The 24568-nt window shown below is 43.6% G+C and overlaps 2 protein-coding genes across 2 annotated transcripts in view; one reads left to right on the top strand and one right to left on the bottom strand.

Moving 5' to 3' along the window:
* LOC130922681 (uncharacterized) overlaps positions 1 to 24568 on the bottom strand; it is a 78490-nt gene that overhangs the window by 51206 nt on the left and 2716 nt on the right. Inside the window, exons 2-12 of the mRNA XM_057847593.1 lie at positions 21592 to 21789; positions 21047 to 21232; positions 17178 to 17470; positions 14672 to 14822; positions 14501 to 14608; positions 14227 to 14421; positions 12790 to 13128; positions 12441 to 12681; positions 8948 to 9063; positions 8721 to 8880; positions 6908 to 7304 (exon numbers count right to left, since the gene is read on the bottom strand). Of these exons, the coding sequence (XP_057703576.1) occupies positions 6908 to 7304; positions 8721 to 8880; positions 8948 to 9063; positions 12441 to 12681; positions 12790 to 13128; positions 14227 to 14421; positions 14501 to 14608; positions 14672 to 14822; positions 17178 to 17470; positions 21047 to 21232; positions 21592 to 21772 (2367 nt within the window). The 5' untranslated portion in view covers positions 21773 to 21789. The remainder of the gene's footprint in view (positions 1 to 6907; positions 7305 to 8720; positions 8881 to 8947; positions 9064 to 12440; positions 12682 to 12789; positions 13129 to 14226; positions 14422 to 14500; positions 14609 to 14671; positions 14823 to 17177; positions 17471 to 21046; positions 21233 to 21591; positions 21790 to 24568) is intronic.
* On the top strand, positions 2776 to 8633 carry LOC130922603 (uncharacterized). The gene is made up of 3 exons (XM_057847455.1): positions 2776 to 2931; positions 6289 to 6648; positions 8404 to 8633. The coding sequence occupies exons 1-3, from the start codon at positions 2895 to 2897 to the stop codon at positions 8454 to 8456; spliced, it is 450 nt and encodes a 149-aa protein (XP_057703438.1). The 5' UTR covers positions 2776 to 2894; the 3' UTR covers positions 8457 to 8633.

Raw genomic sequence — 24568 nt, forward strand, 5'->3', positions numbered from 1 at the left:
TAATTGGCCGCCTCATGTTGATTTTGAGGCATTTCTGGAACTTCCTGTCGGGTTTGAGGCATTTCGATGTCACTTCCTGTAAATTTTGGATCATGCCTGAGTCATTTTTGCACATTTGGCCTCATCATGTTGATTTTGAGGCATTTCTGGGTCACTTCCTGTTGATTTTGGGTCACTTCCTGTTGGGTTTGGGGCATTTCCATGTGCCTTCCTGGACATTTTGGATCATTTCCAGATCACTTTCTGCTCATTGTCCGCTTCATGTTGATTTTTGAGGCATTTCTGGGTCACTTCCTGTTGGGTTTGGAGCGTTTTAATGTCACTTCCTGTAAATTTTGGATAATTTCTGAGTCACTTTCAACACTTCGGCCGCTTCATGTTTATTTTTGGGTCACTTCCTGTAGGTTCCCTGGCACTTCCTGTATATTTTGGATTTTTTCCTGTTGGTTATCGGGTTTTTTTCTGTAAATTGGCCACCTCCTGTTGCTTCAGGGACACTTCTGGGTCACTTCCTGTTGATTTTGGGTCACTTCCTGTTGGTTTTATGTCACTTCCTGTGCAGTTTGAATCATTTCCTGTTGATTTTCCAGCATTTACGTCTCATTTTCTATTCATTGGCCGCTTTATGTTAATTTTGAAACATTACTATGTCACTTCCTGTTGGTTTTGGGAGCTTTTCTATGTCACTTCCTGTGAGTTTTGGATCATTTTGTTTTGATTTTTGGGCATTCCTGGGTCACTTTCTGTCTATTTGTTGCTTCCTGTTGCTTTTGAGGCATGTCTGGGTAACTTCCTGTTCATTTTAGGTCACTTCCTGTTAGCTTTGGAGTATTTCCATGTCACTTCCTGTGCAGTTTGGATCATATCCTGTCCTGAGTCACTTTCTGCTAATTGGCCGCCTCATGTTATTTCGAGGCATTTCTGGGTCACTTCCTGTTGATTTTGGGTTACTTCCTGTCGGGTTTGGGGCATTTTGATGTCACTTCCTGTAAATTTTGGATTATGCCCGGGTCATTTTTTGCACATTGGCCTCTTCGTGTTGATTTTGAGGCATTTCTGGGTCACTACCTGTTGATTTTGGGTCACTTCCTGTTGGGTCTGGGGCATTTCCATGTGCCTTCCTGGACATTTTGGATCATTTCCAGACCACTTTCTGCTCATTGGCCGCTTCATGTTGATTTTTGAGGCATTTCTGGGTCACTTCCTGTTGGGTTTGGAGCGTTTTAATGTCACTTCCTGTAAATTTTGGATCATTTCTGAGTCACTTTCCGCACTTTGGCCACTTCATGTTTATTTTTGGGTCACTTCCTGTAGGTTCACTGGCACTTCCTATATATTTTGGATTTTTTTTCTGTTGGTTTTCAGGTTGTTTTCTGTAAATTGGCCACCTCCTGTTGCTTCAGGGACACTTCTGGGTCACATCCTGGTGATTTTGGGTCACTTCCTGTTGGTATTTGAGTACTTTTATGTCACTTCCTGTGCAGTTTGACGCATTTCCTGTTGATTTTCCAGCATTTACAGGTCATTTTCTGTTCATTGGCCGCGTTATGTTAATTTTGAAACATTTCTATGTGATTTTTGGGCACTCCCGGGTCACTTCCTGTTGGGTTTGGAGCATTTTAATGTCACTTCCGGTAAATTTTGGATCATTTCTGAGTCACTTTCCACACTTTGACCGCTTCATGTTTATTTTTGGGTCACTTCCTGTAGGTTCACTGGCACTTCCTGTATATTTAGGATTTTTTCCTGTTAGGTTGTTTTCTGTAAATTGGCCACCTCCTGTTGCTTCAGGGACACTTCTGGGTCACTTCCTGTTGATTTTGGGTCACTTCCTGTTGGTTTTTGAGTGTTTCTATGTCACTTCCTGTGCAGTTTGAATCATTTCCTGTTGATTTTCCCGCATCATTTTCTGTTCATTGGCCACTTTATGTTAATTTTGAAACATTTCTATGTCACTTCCTATTGGTTTGGGAGCTTTTCTATGTCACTTCCTGTGAGTTTTGGACCATTTTGTTTTGATTTTTGGGCATTCCTGGGTCACTTTCTGTCTATTTGTTGCTTCCTGTTGCTTTTGAGGCATGTCTGGGTAACTTCCTGTTCATTTTTGGTCACTTCCTGTTAGCTGTGGAGTATTTCCATGTAACTTCCTGTACAGTTTGGATCATTTCCTGTTCATTTTTGAGCATTTACGGGATTTTTTTTCTGTTCATTGGACGCTTTATGTTAATTTTGAGGGATTCTGCGTCACTCGGATTTTGGGTCACTTCCTGTTGGTTTCTGAGCTTTTCCATATCACTTCCTATGCATTTTGGATCAGTTCCTGTTGAGTTTTTGGGCATGTCCGGGTCACTTTCTGTTCATTGGCTGCTTCCTATTGATTTTGAGGCATGTTTGGGGTTACTTCCTGTTGATTTTAGGTCACTAACCTGTTGGCTTTGGGGCATTTCCATGTCACTTCGTGTACTTTCGGATCAGTTCCTCATGATTTTCTGGCAATTCCAGGTCGCTTTTTTTGTTCATTGGTCATTTCCTGTTGATTTCGAGGCATTTCTGGATCACTTCCTGTTGCTTTCGGGTCACTTATTACCTGATGATTTGACAGCATTACAGGATCACTTTCAGTCCATTGTCCTCTTCCTGTTGATTTGTTGAGCCGAGCCAATGTAAACAAATACCGACTGTTTGCGTCAGCTGGGGCGGTCCCGTAAATTCCCATCAACACAAAGCTTTCGCTTGCGCCCTAGTGGCGCGACGCCGAAAAACCGGCAGAACGGGCCCATCTACCGTGGAACAGGTCCGCCCGGTGCGGACACACCCGCTTCCCGCTCTGCTAATAAAAGAAAACAAGAGAACTCAACTCATCTGAGCAACGCGTGCGAACACGGGCAGAGAAAATGGATAAAATAATCGGGGCGGTTGCAGGCCATGTGGGTAAGTAGAAAAACTTGCTTTTATGATGGAGTATCAGGATGGTTTACGAGATTAAAGTCATAATATTATGAGATTAAGGTGGAAATATTTCCAAAATGAGGTCGTGCGTTGTAATTTACCAGGGGAAAAACATCGTAATACAAGGAGTTAAGTTGTCATATTCAAGTCAAGTTTCGATTAAAACTCGAAAAATCTTGATATTAACATTAACAACTTATTTTCCTCGTAATATTAACACTTTATTCTTGTAATAGTAAAACTTTCTTATAGCTAACGCCACATTAGTAGTTACATTAGCTTAGCACAAGTTTACAAGCCTGTTTTCCCTTTCGTCCGAAACAAGGCTAATACTACATTTGTGCATTAGCTCTGCTTATGTGCTTATCACTTTTGTTAGCAGAGTAAACATGTTTACTAGCCTACTTTTCCCCCGTTTTCCTTTTTTAACAAAGCTAATACCACAGTAGTTTGTTAGCCCTGCTCATGTGCTAATCACTTTTATTTGCAAAGTAGCCTACTTTTCCTTCCTTTTAACAAAGCTAACGCCACATTCGTGGTTAAATTAGCATAGAAAAAGTTTACGAGCCTGTTTTTCCATTTTCCCTCCTTCAAACACGGCTAATAACATTCGTATGTTAGCTCCACTCATGTGCTAATCACTTGTTAGCAAACTACACAAGTTTGCTCGTCTAAGTTTCCCTGTTTTCCCTCCTAACAAAGAGAATCCCACATTAGTTTGTTAGCTTTGCTCAGGTGCTAATCCATTTCATCAGCAAAATTGCCTACTTTTCCTTCCGCCTAACAAAGCTATCGCCACATTAGTAGTTACATTAGCTTAGCACAAGTTCACGGGCCTGTTTTTCTATTGTCCCCTCCTTTGAAAAAGGCTATTACCACATTAGTGCGTTAGCGTCGCTCATTTACAAATCCCTTTTGTTAGCAGAGCTACCTTTTCCAATTTTTCACCTTCCGAACAAAGCTAACGGCACATTAGTAGTTACATTAGCTTAGCACAAGTTCACGAGCCTGTTTCTTCATTTTCCCTCCTTTAAAATGGCTAATAACATTCGTACGTTAGCTTCGCTCATGTGCTAATCACTTTTGTTAGCAAACTACACAAGTTTGCCAGCCTACGTTTCCCTGTTTTCCCACCTAACAAAGCAAATCCCACATTAGTTTGTGAGCTTCACTCATGTGCTAATCCGTTTTTATTAGCAAAGTAGCCTACTTTTCCTTCCTTCTAAAAACGTTAACGCCATATTAGTCACCTACCTTACCCGTTTTCCTCTTTTAGTACTTACATTAACTTAGCACAAGTTCACCAGCCTGTTTTTCCATTTTACCTTCTTCAAACATGGCTAATAACATTCATACGTTAGCTTCGCACATGTACTAATCACTTAGTTAGCAGATTACACAAGTTTGCTAGCCTTCGTTTCCGTTTCCCCTCCTAACGATGCGAATCCCACATTAGTTTGTTAGCTTCGCTCGTGCTAATCACTTTAGATAGCAGAGTAACCTACAGTTCTTCATCTTCCTAACAAAGTTATCGCCACATTAGTAGCTACGTTAGCCTAGCACACGTTCATTGGACTATTTTTCAATTTCTCACCCTTCTAACAAAGCTGATGGCACATTCATAGTTAGCTTAGCACAAGTTCATGAGCCTGTTTTTCCATTTTCCCTCCTTCAAACATGGCTAATAAAATTCGTACGTTAGCTTTGCTCACGTTCTAATCATTTTGTTAGCAAACTACAACTTTGCTTGCCTATGTTTCCCTGTTTTCCCTCCGAACAGAGCGAATGTCACATTAGTTTGTTAGCTTCGCTCGGGTGCTAATCAATTTTGTTAGCAGAATTCTCTACATTACCCCGGTTTTCCTCTTTTAGTAGTTACTTTAGCTTAGCTGAAATTCACAAGCCTGTTTTTCCATTTTCCCTCCTTCAAACATGTAGAATAACATTCGTACGTTAGCTTCGCTCATGTGCTAATCACTTTTGTTCACAAACTACATAAGTTTGCTCGCCTACACTTCCCTGTTTTCCCTCCTAACAAAGCGAATCCCACATTAGTTTGTTAGCTTCGCTCAGGTACTAATAACTTTTAGCAGAGTCACCTACATTACCCCGGTTTTCCTCTTTTAGTAGTTACTTTAGCTTAGCACAAGTTCACGAGCCTGTTTTTCCATTTCCTCTCCTTCAAACATGGCTAGCTTCGCTCATGTGCTAATCACTTTTGTTAGCAAACTACACAGGTTTGCTAGCCTATGTTTCCCTGTTTTTTTTCCCTGTGTATTCTTTTCACGAAATACTTTTACTCTGCTGCATTTACTTGAGTAACTTTTTCATAAAAATATACTTCAAAGAGTAGTTTTACCAGTCTGTATGTACATAACACTTTTACTTGGGGTGGATGAACAAGTTACTTTTGAAAAGTAAATACATACTTCTCCGAAAAAGTAACTAATTATACATTCAATTATAGTAGTAACTTGCTAATTTACTTTACAGATGATACAACATTAGCACATTAGCTTCACTCATGTGCTTAACACTTTTGTTAGCAGACTACACAGGTTTGTGAGCCTACTTTTCCCCCCATTTCCCTCCTTCTAACAAAGCTAATACCACATTAGTTTGTTAGCTCCTCTCATGTGCTAATCATTTGTTAACAGAGTAGACTCCTTTCCCCATTTTTCCTCATTGTAACAAGGCGAATCCCACATTAGTTTGTTAGCTTCGCTCAGGTGCTAATCACTTTTGTCAGCAGAGTAACCTACTGTTCCCAATTTTTCATCTTCCTAACAAAGCTATCGCCACATTAGTAGCTATGTTAGCTTAGCACATGTTCATGGGCCTGTTTTTCCATTTCCCACCCTTCTAACAAAGCTGACGCCACATTCCTAGTTAGCTTGGCACAAATTCACAAGCCTGCCCCCCCCCTTTGAAATAGGCTAATCCCACATTAGTTTGTTAGCTTCACCCATTTACTAATCACTTTTGTTAGCAGAGCAACCTACCTTTTCCAATTTTTCATTTAGTAACAAAGCTAATGCTACATTCGTGGATCACAAGTCTGTTTTTATGTCTCGTAAATAACAATTTTTTTTTCGGTGATATTACAACTTTTTTCTCATAATACAACAACTTCATCTTGTAATGTTTTCTCATAATACTACCATTTTTTCCTGGTAATATTGCGACTTTTATCTTGGAATACTACGACTTTAATCTCATGATATTACAATGCTTGTGGTCATTTTTCTCTTTGTTTGCGGTACTATTTGGGGCTTCTGGCAGAACTCGTGTGAGAAATCAACTTTGTAACAGCCACACGACGGCATCGTTTGTGCGCAGGGGACATGGTGGAGGACGGCCTCAAGTCTGCTTTTGGTGTGAAAGATCAGGACAAGGGCAAGGACAAAGGAGGCTTAAGCTCCTTTTTCGGTGGTTCTGATGACAAAGACAAGGACAAAGGAGGCTTAAGCTCCTTTTTCGGTGGATCTGACGACAAAGACAAGAAGAAAGAAGACGAAAAGGACAACATCTTCTCCAAAATCTTTGATAGAGGCGGCGACGACGACAAGCCCAAGCGGTCGGGTTTCGACGGCTTGTTTAGCGAAATCGACGTCCAGGGAGGCGGCGGATCCGCGGAGGGTGGCGGATCCGCAGGGGGTGCCGGATTTGCGGCAGGTGGCGGCGCTTTGAGTGACGGAGGTGAGTGCCAATGCCACAGCTCGGAAGAAGTACGCAATTTTACTTCAAGTACGTGTACTTGTGTGCACTTGTACTACAAGTACATATACTTGCGTGTCATTAGTCCACAAGTACATGTACTCGGACTATAAATTCTTGCACTTGTTCACACTTGCAGTACAAGTACGTATACTTGAGTTAAATTGGACTACAAGTACTTGACCTTCATGCACTAGCACTATAAGTTTGTGTACTTGTGTGCATTTGTAGTAAAGCGCACTTGTCCCATGAGTGCGCGCACTTGTACCGCGGGCGCGCACTTGTACCGCGCGTGCGCGCACTTGTACCGCGCGTACTCATCCTCGTGCGCGCACATGTACCGCGGGTACGCGTCCTCGTGTGCGCACATGTACCGCGGGTACGCGTCCTCGTGCGCGCACTTGTACCGCGGGTACGCGTCCTCGTGCGCGCACTTGTACCGCGGGTACGCGTCCTCGTGCGCGCACTTGTACCGCGGGTACGCGTCCTCGTGCGCGCACATGTACCGCGGGTACGCGTCCTCGTGCGCGCACTTGTACCGCGGGTACGCGTCCTCGTGCGCGCACTTGTACCGCGGGTACGCGTCCTCGTGCGCGCACTTGTACAACTGGTGCGCGTACTTGTGCGCACTTGTACAACTGGTGCGCGCACTTGTACAACTGGTGCGCGTCCTTGTGTGCGTACTTGTACTACTGGTGCACGTACTTGTGCGTACCTGTACTACTGGTGCACGTACTTGTGCGCACTTGTACAACTGGTGCGCGTACTTGTGCGCACTTGTACAACTGGTGCGCGCACTTGCACTACTTGTGCGCACTTGTACAACTGGTGGGCGTACTTGTACTACTTGTGCGCACTTGTACAACTGGTGGGCGTACTTGTACTACTTGTGCGCACTTGTACTACTGGTGCGCGTACTTGTGCGCGCTTGTACTACTGGTGCGCGTACTTGTGCGCGCTTGTACTACTGGTGCGCGTACTTGTGCGCGCTTGTACTACTGGTGCGCGTACTTGTGCGCGCTTGTACTACTGGTGCGCGTACTTGTGCGCACTTGTACTACTGGTGCGCGTACTTGTGCGCACTTGTACTTCAAGTATGTGTACGTGTAATTAGTTTACAAGTATGTATACTCGCATTTTATTGGTCTACAAGTATGTGTACTTGCATGTACTAGTACTATAAGTTTGTGTACTTGAACTACAAGTTTGTATACTTGTAATTAGTATACAAGTACATATACTTGTTTTTAATTGATCTACAATTACGTGTATTTGCATGTACTACTACTATAAGTTTGTGTACTTGTACTTGTTCTATTCGTACATTAGTTTACAAGTACGTATACTTTTGTTTTATTGCTCTACAAGTACGTGTACTTGTACTACGTGTACTTGTACAGATGTGTACTTATAATACGTGTACCTGCGAGTAAGAGTACTGCAAGTACTCGTACTTGCATACACTTTCACTTCAAGTTTGTGTACTTGCGTGTACTGGTCCTTAAAATCTGTATTTGTGTGTAGTGGTGTTTTTGCTTGTACTGGAATTACAGTATGTGTACTTTCGACTAACACAAAGGTGGACGAAATATTGGATTTAACAAAAAGATGTGATAATTTGAATCTTTTGCGAGAATAGGCATCGTTATCAGACGTTACCTTCTGATTGAAATATTCAATGTTGTTTCAAGCTGCGACAGAAAGTTGTTTCAAAGCAAAACTGTTTTATGTTGCCAGATTTGCTCGGCGACCTGATGAGCGTGGCAGAAGAATCATCCGGTGGAAAGTAGAACGCCGACCAATTTGCAGTCATCCGTTTATTTATGCATCCTTGTTTCTACAGTAACCTCAGCAGCAACAACTGGACTGTCTCGTATCATTCTTAAAAACAATAAATACATGTAAATAAAGTGCATGTTTGTACATCTTCATGAAGTCAATACCTTGTGAATAAACATCTTGATATGAAGCTCTTACTGTTCATATTGGGGCATTTGGGGGTAACTTCCTGTTGATTTTGGGTCATCTGGACCACTCTTGACCCGAGCCTTCACGCGTCTGTGGGAAATCGCAGATCCAGCAGAGTCAACTCTTGACTGATGGGGGCGCCGTTTTCCTCGCAGAGGAAGAGGCTGCGCACGCTGACGGTGGTTTCGAGGCTCAGCAGACGGCGGACCCTCTCCGCCGCCGCCCGCACGGGCGGGACGTCGGAGCCTGCCGAAAATCCGGCGGATTCGCTCAAAATATGATCCCGGGAAAAGTGAGGAAAAATGCGTCTCACCAGTGTTCTTCAGCAACCTGTCGGGCGGCACGTCCAGGATCTTCTGTACGGCGACGGCGGGGACATCCACGCGAACACGCCCGCCGTCCCGGCGGCTCACCGTCAAAGTGGCCGGCCTGCAGAGATGCAGAGTAATGCATTACATTTACTTTATTATTTTCACTTGGAGAAAAATGGACGCTGTACCTGATACTTTTACTTGAGTAGATGGTTTAAATCAGGGGTGCCAAATCCCGGTCCTCGAGAGCCCCTATCCAGCTTGTTTTCCGTGTCTCCCTCCCTCCCTCCCTTTAACACACCTGAATCAAATGATCAGCTCATCAGCATTAGTTGATTCAGGTGTGTTAGAGGAGGGAGACATGGAAAACAAGCTGGCTCTCGAGGACCAGGATTGGGCACCCGTTTTAAATACTGTATTAGTCAATACTTTTTGTACTTGAGTTGAATAACTTGAGTAATATTATTTTGAAGTACTCAAGTAGTCTTAAGTGTAAGATTTCGGCTACTCAGCTGATGACGTTGATTTAAAACTACGTCAGTTACTCGAACGCCTCACTTCCTGTTGATTTGGAGGCATTTCAGGGTCACTTCCAGTTGATAGCTGGTCACTTCCTGTGATTTGGCGGCATTTCTGGGTCATTTCCTGTTAAAATCAGATCAATTCTATTGATTTGGAGAGATTTCAGGGTCACTTCCTGTTGACAACGGGTCACTTCCTGTTGATTTGAAGGCCTTTCAGAGTCACTTCCTGTTGATATTGGGTCACTTCCTGTTGATTTGGAGGCATCTCAGGGTCACTTCCTATTGACAACGGGTCACTTCCTGTTGATTTGGAGGCATATCCAGGTCACTTCCTGTTTATATTGGGTCACTTCCTATAGATTTTGAGGCATTTCAGGGTCACTTCCTGTTGACAACGGGTCACTTCCTGTTGATTTGGAGGCCTTTCAGAGTCACTTCCTGTTGATATTGGGTCACTTCCTGTTGATTTGGAGGCATTTCAGGGTCACTTCCTATTGACAACGGGTCACTTCCTGTTGATTTGGAGGCATTTCAGGGTCACTTCCTGTTGATATGGGTCACTTCCTGTTGATTTGGGGGCATTTCAGGGTCACTTCCTGTTGACAACGGGTCACTTCCTGTGGATTTGGAGGCATTTCAGGGTCACTTCCAGTTGACATTGGGTCACTTCCTGTTGATTTGGCGGCATATCCAGGTCACTTCTTGGTTATAGAGTCTACCCACGCACCACGTGTTCGCTGTAGGGTTCCGCCCACTTGTCCGTCATTTTGACTCTGTATTTGCATTGTTTTCAATTGATGGCGCAATTTAAAATGCATTTCATGGAAGACCCGGTGCTTTCTGATGCCGCAAACTCACTGGATCTGTTGCATAAAAGGCGTTATGAGGAAAAGCTTCGTTCTATACAGTCGCCAGATCCATATTTGATGCCCAAATCGATGTTTTTCGACCCACTGTCTTCGCCCTGTCTGCCTGACATCTGCTACGCTGATATTTAAAATGATCTTGTCCACACAAAATCAGCCTATTCTCACGAAAAACTTCAAGAGCTTGGACGCTTATAAATACTTCGTTGCTGGTTGGGTGAAACAGGTCCTCGTTTGGCAGGAATCTATCTTGTGCTTGGAAAGGTGAGTTACGAAATTTTCTTTTGTTATTGCTAACATCCACTGTCAAGTCTAATGTATTTCATGTCGTTTGTCAATGGAGTTAAGGCTTTTAATGTTTATATGGTTTAGCGATAGCACGCACTACATACATACGTGTATGTTGTCGGCGATTAGCCTAGCAATGATCTTAATTGTGGTTATTTGTCAGCTCCGTAGACGAGGCCAGTTTCCCTCACTTGGTACCAGCTAAATATTATTCAAAAAATAACGATGGTGGAAGAAAGGGAAGTCACAAACATCTTGAATTTGAAACTATGTCGTACTACGTCGTATGTTGTCGGCGATTAGCCTAGCAATGATCTTAATTGTGGTTATTTGTCAGCCCCGTAGACGAGGCCAGTTTCTTTTACTTGGTACCAGCTAAATATTATTCAAAAAATAACGATGGTGGAAGATAGGGAAGTCACAAACATCTTGAATTTGAAACTATGTCGTACTACGTCGTATCATTGTTGTCGGCGATTAGCCTCGCAATGATCTTAATTGTGGTTGTCAGGCCAAAACCCTCTAAATATATATTAAATGCATCTTACCGGATATAAAATGACTACTACATAGTCTGTGGTGATTTTTTGGTGTCCAATTTTCACGTCGAATTGCAGCCGTCCATTTCGCTCTTCTATTTGGATCCCTCGGAATACGGTAAAATTTCAAGTCTCTCCTTCCATCTTCTCTGTTAGTGCAACCAACAGCCACACACGCCTTCACCATTTTGATTATTAATGTTAAGGAGCAGAAAAACACGCCGTAAATAGGAGAAATGTACGTAGCCGTAATAGGTTAACACTATGTTTTGACGGACAAGTGGGCGGAACCCTACGCGAACACGTGGTACGTGGGTAGACTCTATATTGGATCACTACCTGTTTATTTGGAGGAATATCTAGGTTATTCCCTTGTTATTAATATTGGGTCACTTCCTGTTGATTTTGAGGCATTCAGGGTCACTTCCTGTTGATTTGGCAGCATATCCAGGTCACTTCCTGTTTATATTGGGTCACTTCCTATTGATTTGGAGGCATTTCAAGTCACTTCCTGTTGATAACGGGTCACTTCCTGTTGATATGGGTCACTTCCTGTTGATTTGGAGGCATTTCAAGGTCACTTCCAGTTGACATTGGGTCACTTCCTGTTGATTTGGGGCATTTCAGGGTCACTTCCTGTCGACAACGGGTCACTTTCTGTGGATTTGGAGGCATTTCAGGGTCACTTCCAGTTGACATTGGGTCACTTCCTGTTGATTTGGCAGCATATCCAGGTCACTTCTTGGGTATATTGGGTCACTTCCTGTTTATTTGAAGGAATATCTAGGTTATTCCCTTGTTATTTATATTGGGTCACTTCCTGTTGATTTTGAGGCATTTCAGGGTCACTTCCTGTTGATTTTGCAGCATATCCAGGTCACTTCCTGTTTATATTGGGTCACTTCCTATTGATTTGGAGGCATTTCAGGTCACTTCCTGTTGATAACGGGTCACTTCCTTTTGATTTGGAGACAGTTCAGGGTCACTTCCTGTTGATATGGGTCACTTCCTGTTGATTTGGAGGCATTTCAGGGTCACTTCCTGTTGATTTTTGGGCATGTCTGGGTCACATCCCAGTTATATTGGGCCACTACCTGTTGATTTATGGGCCTTTCTGGGTCACTTCCTGTCAATTTTGGGGCATTTAAGAGTAACTTTCTGTTGGTATTAGGCCACATCCTGTAGATTTTTTTTTTTACCAGAAAACCACATGTTTGTGGGCCAAAATCACTAATATACTATTAATACTACTAGTATTTACTTGAGTTGACTTCCCACCTGTAGTAGCGGCGCACAAGTCTAACAGGCAGGCACGGGTAGCAGGGCCGGTAGATTCCCTCGGTGTCCACGTCCAGTTCGGCGCCGCAGCGGCCACAGCCCGAATACGTGGTGTCGCCGCTCAGCGCCGCCACCACAGCAGAGAGTGGCGACGAGACGTCCAGGCTTGGCTGCCGCGCCGTCTCGCGAGATGGCCGGAAGCCGAAAGACAGGACCCGCACCTTCAGCAGAAGAACGTCTCCTGAGGGACAAAATGGACATCGGGGTGGTTTGTGTCCAGACCATATAGGTCGACTCGTCATCATCATATAAAACGGCATGGCAAAATTTAGTTTTTGCGCGTCGTCACCTGAGTATTTCTGCGAAAGCAACGTGTCTACATCCATCTCTACTACGCCAGCATCGACACGCGCAAAGGGGCCGAGCCGGGGGTCGGCGGGGCCTAACTGGCGGGCGGCGCTCCAGTGAGTAGTGTGAAGTTCAGGGACCTCGGAATCTTGCCCGTCTCGAACCAGGAGGAAGCGGACGTCCCAGACGGCGTCCGGATGCGTCCGAAAACGTGGGAGCCAGTCTAGCGCCGAACCCCACAACATCAGCGCCCCCCGTTGTCCGCCGGCGCCCTCCGCGCTCGCCACAGCGTGACGCTCCAGAGCGGAGCGACGCCAAGACTCCGCCTCTGCTCGCCACTCTGCCAGATGAAAATGCAGTGATATAAATTTCTGGCACGAGATGTCCAATTCATTTGTAGTGGGAGGGTTAGCAGCGAATGAACTGATATTCATTCATTACCACCCTTCCTCTTCAAATGGATTGGACATCTCCTACTTAAAAATTCATTGAAATCTTCAGCAGAAGCATTTATAAAAAGACCTTTCTTTGTCCCTACCAACATGGCCGCCCTGGGGCCACGTTCCCATAGAAGTCAATGCATTGTAAATCCAGCTAGCTTATTTCTTAATTATTTTATCATTGCCAAAGCAGCTGCTATTTATTCAACGGCTACCATTGACAGTGATAGACGTCCAATCCATTTAAAGTGGGAGATTCGGCAGCGCAAATTAATAAATGTTCACCTTCCACTTCAAAGCGACTGGACATCCACTCATTATAAACTCATTGAAATCCACAGTAGAAACATTTTAAAAAAGCCCTTTCTTTGCCCCCACCAACATGGCCACCCTGCGTCCACATTCCCATTAAAGTCAATGCATTGACATAAAAATTAAATCCAACTTGTTTATTTCTCAACCAATTGTTTGATTTTTGTCAAAGAATCTGCTATTTACTTCGTAGTTGCCATTGACAGCAATAGACGCCCAATCTATTTGACATTGGAGGGTCAGCAGCGCAAATAAATGAATGTCCACCCTTCCACTTCAATGGGACTGGACATCTACTAGTTATAAACTCATTGAAATCCACAGCAGAAGCATTAAAAAGACCTTTCTTTGCCCCTACCAACATGGCTGCCCTGTGGCCACATTCCCATTAAAGTCAATGCATAAAAATTCAATCCCGACTAGCTTATTTCTCAACCAATTATGTCAATTCACGGCAAATGCACGCAAAGACCTTTTGTCGCCCCTACCAAAATGGCCTCAGTTTAGGGCGGCCATGTTGGTAGGGGCGACATTTCCGTCAAAAGTCAATACATTGACGTTCAAATGCAGATAGAACTAGGCCCACTATAAACAGGAGGTGACCCGATATCAACAGAAAGTGACCCCAAAACATATTAGCGTAGCGCGAGTATGAAACATGATGTCAATCGCTCTGGTGGACCTACCCGTGCTGACGTACGCATCTTTGACGCGCATTAACGCGTGGACCAGAGTGTTAACCGCGCGTGACCACCGGGGGGCGTACGGCAGGCGCTTCAGATCCTGGTGAGGGCGAGGCGGCGTGGCCAGCAGCAGGGGGCGCCGTTCTCCGAGGAACTCGCACAGAGCGGCCACGGAGGCGGCGGCTACGTGACCAGAGCCTGAATGATAAGATGGGGCAAGTAAGGAAGTGGCGGGTACTTTCGGCAGTCAGTGAGTGAATACTTCGTCGGGAAATACCTGGAGGGCGGGCGGGTGCGCAGACGTGGCCTAAATTTAGCAATTTGCTGCTGAAGGTGGACTGCAGAACCTTCTCTGCCCTCCAGGTGTCCTCGCTTGGCCGCAAACCTTAAAAGATGAGAGGTTGAATTTCAGGGAAGGTCTGGGGAAAATGCTGTGCTATTAGCGCACCTGTGATCAAGACCACATCGCCGGCGCCGACGGTCACCGCCCAGTAGGCGGCGCGTCGCCACAACAGCACCGTCACGTCCATTCCCGATTGGTCCGTCACCACCAGGCTGGCCAGCGGTACCCGGGAACCCGCCGACGTTCCGCGTCTCACCTTCAAGTACGAGAATCAAAATGGATTGGACAGCTATCGTTATCCTTCCTGTGGCATTTACAGGTCACTTTCTGTTTGTTTTAGGACACTTACAAGTCACTTCCTGTTGATTTGGGGTCACTTCCTGTAGATTTTGGGGCATTTCAGGTCACTTCCTGCTGGGTTTGGAGCACTTACAGGTCACTTTCTATTGATTTTTGGTCACTTCCCATACATTTTGGAGTCACTTCCTGTTGACTTGGGGACATTTTGGAGTCACTTCCTGTTGTTAACGGGTCACTTCCTGTTGATTTGGGGACATTTGGGGTTCACTTCCCGTTGACACCGGGTCACTTCCTGTTGATTTGGGTGCTTTTCCTAGTCACTTCCTGTTGATATTGGGTCACTTCCTGTTGACTTGGGGGCATTTCAGAGTCACTTCCTGTTGATTTTGGGGCTTTTCGGGTCACTTCCTATTGATTTGGGTGCATTTCAGAGTCACTTCCTGTTGATATTGGGTCACTTCCTGTTGATTTGGGGGCTCTTCGGGTCACTTCCAGTCAATTTGGGGGCATTTCATAGTCACTTCCTATTGAAATTGGGTCACTTCCTGTTGATTTGGGTGTATTTCATAGTCACTTCCTGTTGACTTGGGGGCATTTTGGAGTCACTTCCTGTTGATTTGGGGGCATTTCAGAGTCACATCCTGTTGATTTGGATGGATTTTAGAGTCCCTTCCTGTTGATATTGGGTCACTTCCTGTATGTTTGGTGGCATTTCAGAGACACTTCCTGTTGATTGGGGGGCATTTCAGAGTCACTTCCTGTTGATATTGAGTCACTTCCTGTCGATTTGGGCGCTTTTTGGGTCACTTCCTGTTGATATTGGGTCACTTCCTATTGACTCGGGGGCTCTTCGGGTCACTTCCTGTCAATTTGGCGGCATTTCATAGTCACTTCCTGTTAATATTGGGTCACTTCCTGTTAACTTGGGGGTATTTGGGAGTCACTTCCTGTTGATTTGGGTGCATTACAGAGTCACTTCCTGTTGATTTGGAAGCATTTCAGACTCACTTCATGTTGAAATTGGGTCACTTTCTGTTTGTTTTGGGGCTTTTTGGGTCACTTCCTGTTGATATTGGGTCACTTCCTATTGACTCGGGGGCTCTTCGGGTCACTTCCTGTCAATTTGGCGGCATTTCATAGTCACTTCCTGTTAATATTGGGTCACTTCCTGTTAACTTGGGGGTATTTGGGAGTCACTTCCTGTTGATTTGGGTGCATTACAGAGTCACTTCCTGTTGATTTGGAAGCATTTCGGACTCACTTCATGTTGAAATTGGGTCACTTTCTGTTTGTTTTGGGGCTTTTTGGGTCACTTCCTATTGATTTGGTGGCATTTGGGGTTCACTTCCTGTTGATATCTGGTCACTTCCTGTTGATTTGGGTGCAATTCATAGTCACTTCCTGTTGATATTGGGTCATTTCCCATTGACTTGGGGGCATTTTGGAGTGACTTTCTATTGATTTGGGGGAATTTCAGAGCCCCTTCCTGTTGATTTGGGGGCTTTACAGGGTTACTTCCTGTTGATTTGGGTGCATTTCAGAGTCACTTCCTGTTGATATTAGGTCACTTCCTGTTGATTTGGGGGCATTTCAGAGTCACTTCCTGATGATATTGGGTCACTTCCTGTTGTTTTGGGGGCTCTTCAGGTCACTTCCTGTCAATTTAGGGGCATTTCATAGTCACTTCCTGTTGAAATTGGGTCACTTCCTGTTGATTTGGGTGCTTTTCATAGTCACTTCCTGTTCATATTGGGTCACTTCCCATTGACTTGGGAGCATTTTGGAGTCACTTCCTATTGATTTCGGGGCATTTCAGAGTCACTTCCTATTGATTTGGGGGCTTTACGGGGTCACTTCCTGTTGATTTGGGTACATTTCAGAGTCATATCCTGTTGATATTGGGTCACCTCCTGTTGATTTGGGGGCATTTCAGAGTCACTTCCTGTTGATAATGGGTCACTTTCTGTTGATTTGGGGGCTCTTCCGGTCACTTCCTGCATGTTTGGTGGCATTTCAGAGTCACTTCCTGTTGATATTGGGTCACTTTCTGTTTATTTTGGGGCTTTTCGGGTCACGTCCTGTTGATTTGGGGACACTACGGGGTTCACTTCTTGTTCATATTGGGTCACTTCCTACTGATTGATTGGCTTTTCAGGGTCACTTTCTGTTGATATTGGGTCACTTCCTGTTAATTTGGGGGCATTTCAAAGTCACTTCCTGTTAATATTGGGTCACTTCCTGTTGAATTGAATTGAACTCTTTGTATATTTCGTGGTATTCACGGGTCACTTTGATTTTGTCAGCAAATCACCTTGATTTCTTTCACTTGGCAGGGATGAACCACGGCAACCAGAACTCGATAAGAGCGAGCCCCATTGGTACATTGGGCCAGAAGCGTGGTGGGAGCGCCTAAGCGTTCGTCGCTGTCGGATGAGACGGGGTCGTCCGCTTCCTGAGAGCAGAGCACGCCGTCCGAGGTGGCCTCCAGGACAACGCCTCCTCGCTCCTCCCGCCGGGCCGCGTCGCCCGGTCCTTCGGGACAGGCGAGGAGCTCGTCGGGACCTTTGGGAGAGTGGCTCGATGGACCGGAACGCTCATCAGAACCTGTATAGTACAGTAGAGTACAATACAGTACCAGTAAGGTACCGTACCAGTACCAGTATGGTACAGCATAGTTGCATCATTGATAGATAGCTCTTACTGTCACTTATTTAGGTATTTGTGGGTCACTTCCTGTTGATTTTGCGTCGCTTCCTGTAAATTTTGGGGCATTCTGGGGTCACTTCCTGTACATTTTGGATTACTGCCTATTGATTTTAGTGCATTTTATGGGTCCCTTTCTGTTGATTTCAGGTCACTTCTTGCTAATTTGAGGCATTTGGGGGTTACCTCCTGTGGATATTAGGTCACTTCTTGTTTATTTTGGGACATTTCTGTGTGACTTCCTGTTGATTTTGGTTTACTTCCTGTTTCTTTTTGGGGCATTTCTGGGTCGCTTCCTTTTGAGAAAGGTCACTATGTATTGATTTTTGACTTCCTATACATTTTGAAGTCACTTCCTGTTGATATTAGGTCATTTCCTGTTGATATGAGGGCCTTTTGGGTCACTTCCTGTTGATTTGGGGGCATTTCAGAGTCACTTCCTGTTGATATTTGGTCACTTCCTGTTGGTACTGGGTCACTTCCTGTTGATATGGAGTCATTTAAGAGTCCTTTCCTGTTGATTTGGGGACTTTCGGGGTCACTTCCTGTTGGGTTCGGATCATTCACAGTCACTTCCTGTTTATATTGAGTCACTTGTCGATTTTGGGCAATTAGGGGTCATTTCCTATTGATGCAGGGGCATTTCAGAGTCACTTCCTGATGATATTGGGTCACTTCCTGTTGATTTGGGGGTATCACTTGTGTCACTTTCTGTTGCTATATGGCCATTTCTTGTTGATTTGTGGGCATTTCAGAGTCACTTCCTGTTGTTATTGGGTCACTTATTATTTATTTGTTGGGCCTTTTGGTTCACTTCCTGTTGATTTGGGGGCATTTCACAGTCACTTCCTGTTGATTTGAGGCATTTCAGAGTCACTTCCTGTTGATATTGGGCCACTTCCTGTTGATTTGAGTGCATTTCAGAGTCACTTCCTGTTGATTTGGGGGCATTTCAGATCACTTCCTGTCGATTTGGGGGCATTTCAGAGTCACTTCCTGTTGATATTGGGTCACTTCCTGTTAATTTTGGGGGCTTTTCCGGTCATTTCCTGTTGATTTGGGGCCTGTTGGAGTCACTTCCTGTTGATTTGGGTGCATTTCAGAGTCACTTCCTGTTGATTTGGGGACATTTCAGAGTCCCTTCCTGTTGATTTTGGGTCACTTCCTGTTGATTTGGGGTATCACTTGTGTCACTTTCTGTTGATATATGGGCATTTCTTGTTGATTTGTGGGCATTTCAGAGTCACTTCCTGTTGTTATTGGGTCACTTATTATTTATTTGTTGGGCCTTTTGGTTCACTTCCTGTTGATTTGGGGATATTTCAGAGTCCCTGTTGATCTTGGGTCACTTCCTCTTGATTTGGGGGCATTTCACAGTCACTTCTGTTGATTTGAGGCATTTCAGAGTCACTTCCTGTTGATATTGGGCCACTTCCTGTTGATTTGGGGGCATTTCAGAGTCACTTCCTGTTGATTTGGGGGCATTTCAGAGTCACTTCCTGTTGATATTGGGTCACTTCCTGTTAATTTTGGGGGCTTTTCGGGTAATTTCCTGTTGATTTGGGGCATTTTGGAGTGACTTCCTGTTGATTTGGGGACATTTCAGAGTCCCTTCCTGTTGATTTTGGGTCACTTCCTGTTGATTTGGAAGCATTTCACACTCACTTCCTGTTGATACTAGATAACTTCCTGTTGATTTGGGGGCATTTCAGAATCACTTCCTGTTGACATTGGGTCACTTCCTGTTGATTTGTGGGCCTTTATGGGTCACTTCCTATTGATTTGGGGGAATATCAGTCACTTCCTGTTGATATTGGGTCACTTCCTGTTGATTTCGGGGCATTTCACAGTCACTTCCTGTTGATATCGGGTCACTTCCTGTTGATTTTGGGTGCCTTCCTGTAAATCTTGGGGCATACTGAGGTCACTTCCTGTAGATTTCAGACCATTGCCTGTTGGTTTTAGGACATGTTTAGAGCTTTGTGTTAATTTTTGGTCACTTCCTGTTAATTTGTGGGCATTTTGGGGTTACTTCCGGTGCATATAAGATTGCTTCCTATTGATTTGGGGGTATTTCTGTGTCACTTCCTGATTATTTTGAGTCAATCCATCATTTTGGGGCATTTATGGCTCACTTCCTATTAATTTTGGTGACTTTTGGGTCATACCTCATTGGTTGCAGTTTATGGCTCGAAACCTCCAATTCATTTTGACTGGAATGGGATGGATGGAATTGGACATCTTGCATAGAAATAGCATTTTGTAGTCCAGCCATGAATATAGACCCTACCCACCTACGTCACAAAACCACGTGCTCGCTGTATGGTTCCGCCCACTTGTCCGTCATTTTGACTCTGTATTAGCATTGTTTTCAATTGATGGCGGAATTTAAAATGCATTTCATGGAAGACCCGGTGCTTTCTGATGCCGTAAACTCACTGGATGTGTTGCATAAAAGGCGTTATGTGGAAAAGCTTCGTTCTATACAGTCGCCAGATCCATATTTGATGCCCAAATCGATGTTTTTCAACCCACTGTCTTCGCCCTGTCTGCCTGACATCTGCTACGCTGATATTTACAATTATCTTGTCCACACAAAATCAGCCTATTCCCACGAAAATTTGAAAAACTTCAAGAGCTTGGAGGCTTATAAATACTTCGTTGCTGGTTGGGTGAAACAGGTCCTCGTTCGGCAGGAATCTATCTTGTGCTTGGAAAGGTGAGTTACGAAATTTTCAATTCAAAATCTTTTGTTATTGCTAACATCCACTGTCAAGTCTAATGTATTTCATGTCGTTTGTCAATGGAGTTAAGGCTTTTAATGTTTATATGGTTTAGCGATAGCACTCTCACTACATACATACGTGTATGTTGTCGGCGATTAGCCTAGCAATGATCTTAATTGTGGTTATTTGTCTGCCCCGTAGACGAGGCCAGTTTCTTTCACTTGGTACCAGCTAAATATTATTCAAAAAATAACGATGGTGGAAGAAAGGGAAGTCACAAACATCTTGAATTTGAAACTATGTCGTACTACGTCGTATGTTGTCGGCGATTAGCCTCGCAATGATCTTAATTGTGGTTATTTGTCAGCCCAAAACCCTCTAAGTATATCTTAAATGCATCTTACCGGATATAAAATGACTACTACATAGTCTGTGGTGATTTTTTGGTGCCCAGTTTTCACGTCGAATTGCAGCCGTCCATTTCGCGCTCTTTGGATCCCTCGGAATACGGTAAAACTTCAAGTCTCTCCTTCCATCTTCTCTGTTAGTGCAACCAACAGCCACACACGCCTTCACAATTTTGATTATTAATGTTAAGGAGCAGAAAAACACGCCGTAAATAGGAGAAATGTACGTAGCCGTAACAGGTTAACACCATGTTTTGACGGACAAGTGGGCGGTACCATTCAGGAGAGCGGAGTTGTGACGTCACGTGGGTAGGGTCTATAGGCAAGATTAGAAGTTTCGATACCTTGAACGAAAAGCTCCGGTGTGCTTGACGAGTGGGTCGGCGAAATCCGAGCGGCTCCGGACGGGGGTCCCGAGGCCCCTCTGAGGATTAAGGCTCGGCTCTGAGTCCAAGCGGAGAGGTAGCGGCTCAGAAGGGACGGTGAGATGGGCTTAGATGAGTCTTCTTCCTCCAGGACATGATCATCTTCTGGAAAACAGAATGGAAATGGAAGAGAACGAAAAAGAACAGGAAGTGACCTGTATATGCCCCCAAAATTAACGGGAAGTTACCCATGTTCAGTCAGTGACTCCCAGTCAAAAATATTTGGACTTCTAGCGCTGTCAATAGCAGCTAATGAGTATTTCAGGTCACTTCCTCTTGATTTTGGGAACATTTACCGGTCACTTCCTGTTGATTCTGGGTTACCGAAGGGGAAGTGACCCGGAAATGTCCCAAGAATGAATAGGAAGTTTTTTGGGATGTCTACTTTGACTTTTACTTGAGTAATATTATTTTGAAGTAAGGCTATTCTTCCCTGCGTCAAATTTTTGTACTACTCTACTCACCACTGCAAATGGCTTTCGAAAAGCCCAAATGCGCTTGCGTTTCGTTGGCTACGGGGACAAGATGGCCTTCCCGCCAAGTGAGCTTTAGTCGCTTCCAGCGCGGAGGCCGCTCCCTCTCGGCGCCGACGTCGCAGTTGCGCGGGGCCCCCAGGAACGCGTGGATCTTCGGCTTTTCGCACATGCTGATGGAGGAAGAAACTACTCGGGTCACTGATTGGATGTCAGTCCACCAAGAAATAGAAGATTGTGGATTGTGTTAATACTAGAGATGTCCCGATTGATCGGATCCGATCACGTCATTTTCAAAGTATCAGAATCGGCAAAAAAATATCGGCCATGCCTATTTTTAATATATATATATATATATTTTAATTAAATCGTTTTATAATTGTATTTAACGTTACAGACATAATATGTTACACTCACCCAGAGTCTTTAGTTTAGGCTTAAGGTAGGGTTATCAAATTAATCCTGATAACGGCAGTAATTAATTTTAAAAAAAATGTATCCCGTTAAAATATTTAACGCAATTAATGCATGCGCTGCACGACCCACTCACGGATTGTCGCATTCAATCTATAATGGCGCCGTTTAACCTATATATATATAGAACTAAAAGGCAGCGTAAAATGAGTAGAGTGAATTTTGGCATTCTTTGGAGCCTTTTTTTAGTTGGCTAAAGCCTTAAAATCCCTCTCTCAAAAATTAGAAATATCGTGGGAAGCAATGTGGGCAAGAAAGGTAGTAGTTGATCTATTTCTTAACACCCTATGTTATTTCCCAACGCACAGAAGATATATCAATTGGTGCCACTACGTACAGTCATGGTTGCACTTCCCATCATGCATTTGGGCAGAACAGTTAAATGGCTACAGTATCATTTACTGAAAGCGCAACAAATACACTAGATGGCAATATTTAGTCACAATATACAAAGTCACATTTATCCTTTAAGAATGACAAGTCTTTCTATCCGTGGATCCCTCTCACAGAAAGAATGTTAATAATGTAAATGCCATCTTGAGGATTTGTTGTCATAATAAACAAATACAGTACTTATGTACTGTATGTTGAAAGTATATATTCGTCCGAGTTTTATTCATTTTTTTCCTCTATGCATTGCCAAAATGTATATGATTGGGAAAAATTATCGGGAATGATTGGAATTGAATCCGGAGCAAAAAAAAAACAAAAAAACAATCGGATCGGGAAATATCGGGATCGGCAGATACTCAAACTAAAACGATCGGGGTCAGATCGGGAGCAAAAAAACATGATCGGAACAACACTAGTAAGTACCCTAAATCTAACATGGAAGTAGGGCTGCAGCTATCGATTATTTTAGTCGTCGATTAATCGATGAACTACTTGGTTCGAATAATCGAGTAATCGGATAAGGAACATAAAAAATTAAAACACCTTAGCTGAGCCTCAAACGGTTTAGAAAATAAACAAATAAATAAAAATCTAGGTACAACAAAAGAACAACTGGCTAACTTACATAGTAAAAGCCCGCTAGCTTAAATGCTATAAAAATACTGACATTTATTTATTTATTTATTTATACAATGCTCTAAACAAATGGTTCAGACACATATTCCTACAAAAATTGACTAAATATACCTTTAAACTAAATTATGAATGCATGAACACAAACATTAGCTCAAACAAAAACTCAGCTTATGTTGGTCTTAACAGGGAGCAAATGGATTCAGCTATGTGAATGAGGGAGACTATAGGGCAGTGTATCCACCTAAATCAATAAAACTAAAGTCAAACACTTTCAAAACAAACCATTACAACGCCACTTTAATTAAACGAATACCCGAAGCGGGAAAATTTAATTCAAAAATTTTTTCCTCATCGAATACTCGAGTTAATCGATTAATCGTTGCAGCACTACATGGACGTAACTCAGAAATGTCCCAAAGTCAACAGGAAGGGACTCATGAACAGGAAGACCCCTGGAAGTGCCCTAAAATCATCAGGAAATGATCCAAGATATACAGGAAGTGACAAAAAGGCAACAGGAAGTCACCTGAAAAAGCCCCAATATCTACAGAAAGGGACTAAAGAACAGGAAGTAACCTGTAAATGCCCTAAACTCACAAGTAAATGATCTTACATATACAGGAAGTGACCCAAAAGTACCAGGAAGTGATCTAAAAAAAGCCCCCAAATCTACAGGAAGTGACCAGTGACCAGGAAGTAACCTGGAAATGCCCTAAAATCAAAGGTAAAGGATCCTACATATACAGGAAGTGACCAGAAAGTACCAGGAAGTGATCTGAAAAAGCCCCCAAATCTACAGGAAGTGACCAGTGAACAGGAAATAACATGGAAATGCCCTAAAATCAAAAGTAATGGTCATAGATATACAGGAAGTGACCAAAAAGCAAGAGGAAGTGATCCTAGATACACAATAAGTGTCATAATTATCGAGGAAATGAACCCGGAATCCCCCAATATGTGCAGGAAGTGACCCAAAATCAGAAGGAAGTGACCAAAAAAGCCCTAAAATCTACAGAAAATGACCAATGAACAGGAAGTGACCCAAAATCATCGGGAAGTCACTTCTAAGTACCCTAAAACTAACATGGAAGTGACTCAGATTGGCCCCAATATCAACAGGAAGTGACCCAAAATGGCCCTAAGACCAATAGGAAGTGACCTGGAAATGACCTAAAATCAACAGGAAATGTCCCAAAATCAAGAGGAAGTGATCATAGGCATACAACAAGTGTCCTAAACATACAGAAATGAACCTGGAATCCCCCAACATGTACAAGAAATGACCAATAAACAGGAAGTGACATTAAAATACCCCTAAATCAACAGGAAATGCCAAATTCAACTAGAAGTGACTTGTAAGTACCCTAAAATTAAAAAAAAAAGTAGGGCTGCAGCTATCGAATATTTTAGTAGTCGATTAATCGATGGACTAGTTATTTCGAATAATCGAGTAATCGGATAAGGA

This window comes from Corythoichthys intestinalis, chromosome 10 (genome assembly GCF_030265065.1).
Source record: "Corythoichthys intestinalis isolate RoL2023-P3 chromosome 10, ASM3026506v1, whole genome shotgun sequence".
NCBI classification, from domain to species: domain Eukaryota; kingdom Metazoa; phylum Chordata; class Actinopteri; order Syngnathiformes; family Syngnathidae; genus Corythoichthys; species Corythoichthys intestinalis.

Coding starts and splice junctions, on each gene's coding strand:
- LOC130922603 (XM_057847455.1), top strand. CDS start 2,895: ATGGATAAAATAATCGGGGCGGTTGCAGGCCATGTGG. Junction 2,932..6,288: donor GGCGGTTGCAGGCCATGTGG/GTAAGTAGAAAA, acceptor GTTTGTGCGCAG/GGGACATGGTGGAGGACGGC. Junction 6,649..8,403: donor CGGCGCTTTGAGTGACGGAG/GTGAGTGCCAAT, acceptor TTATGTTGCCAG/ATTTGCTCGGCGACCTGATG.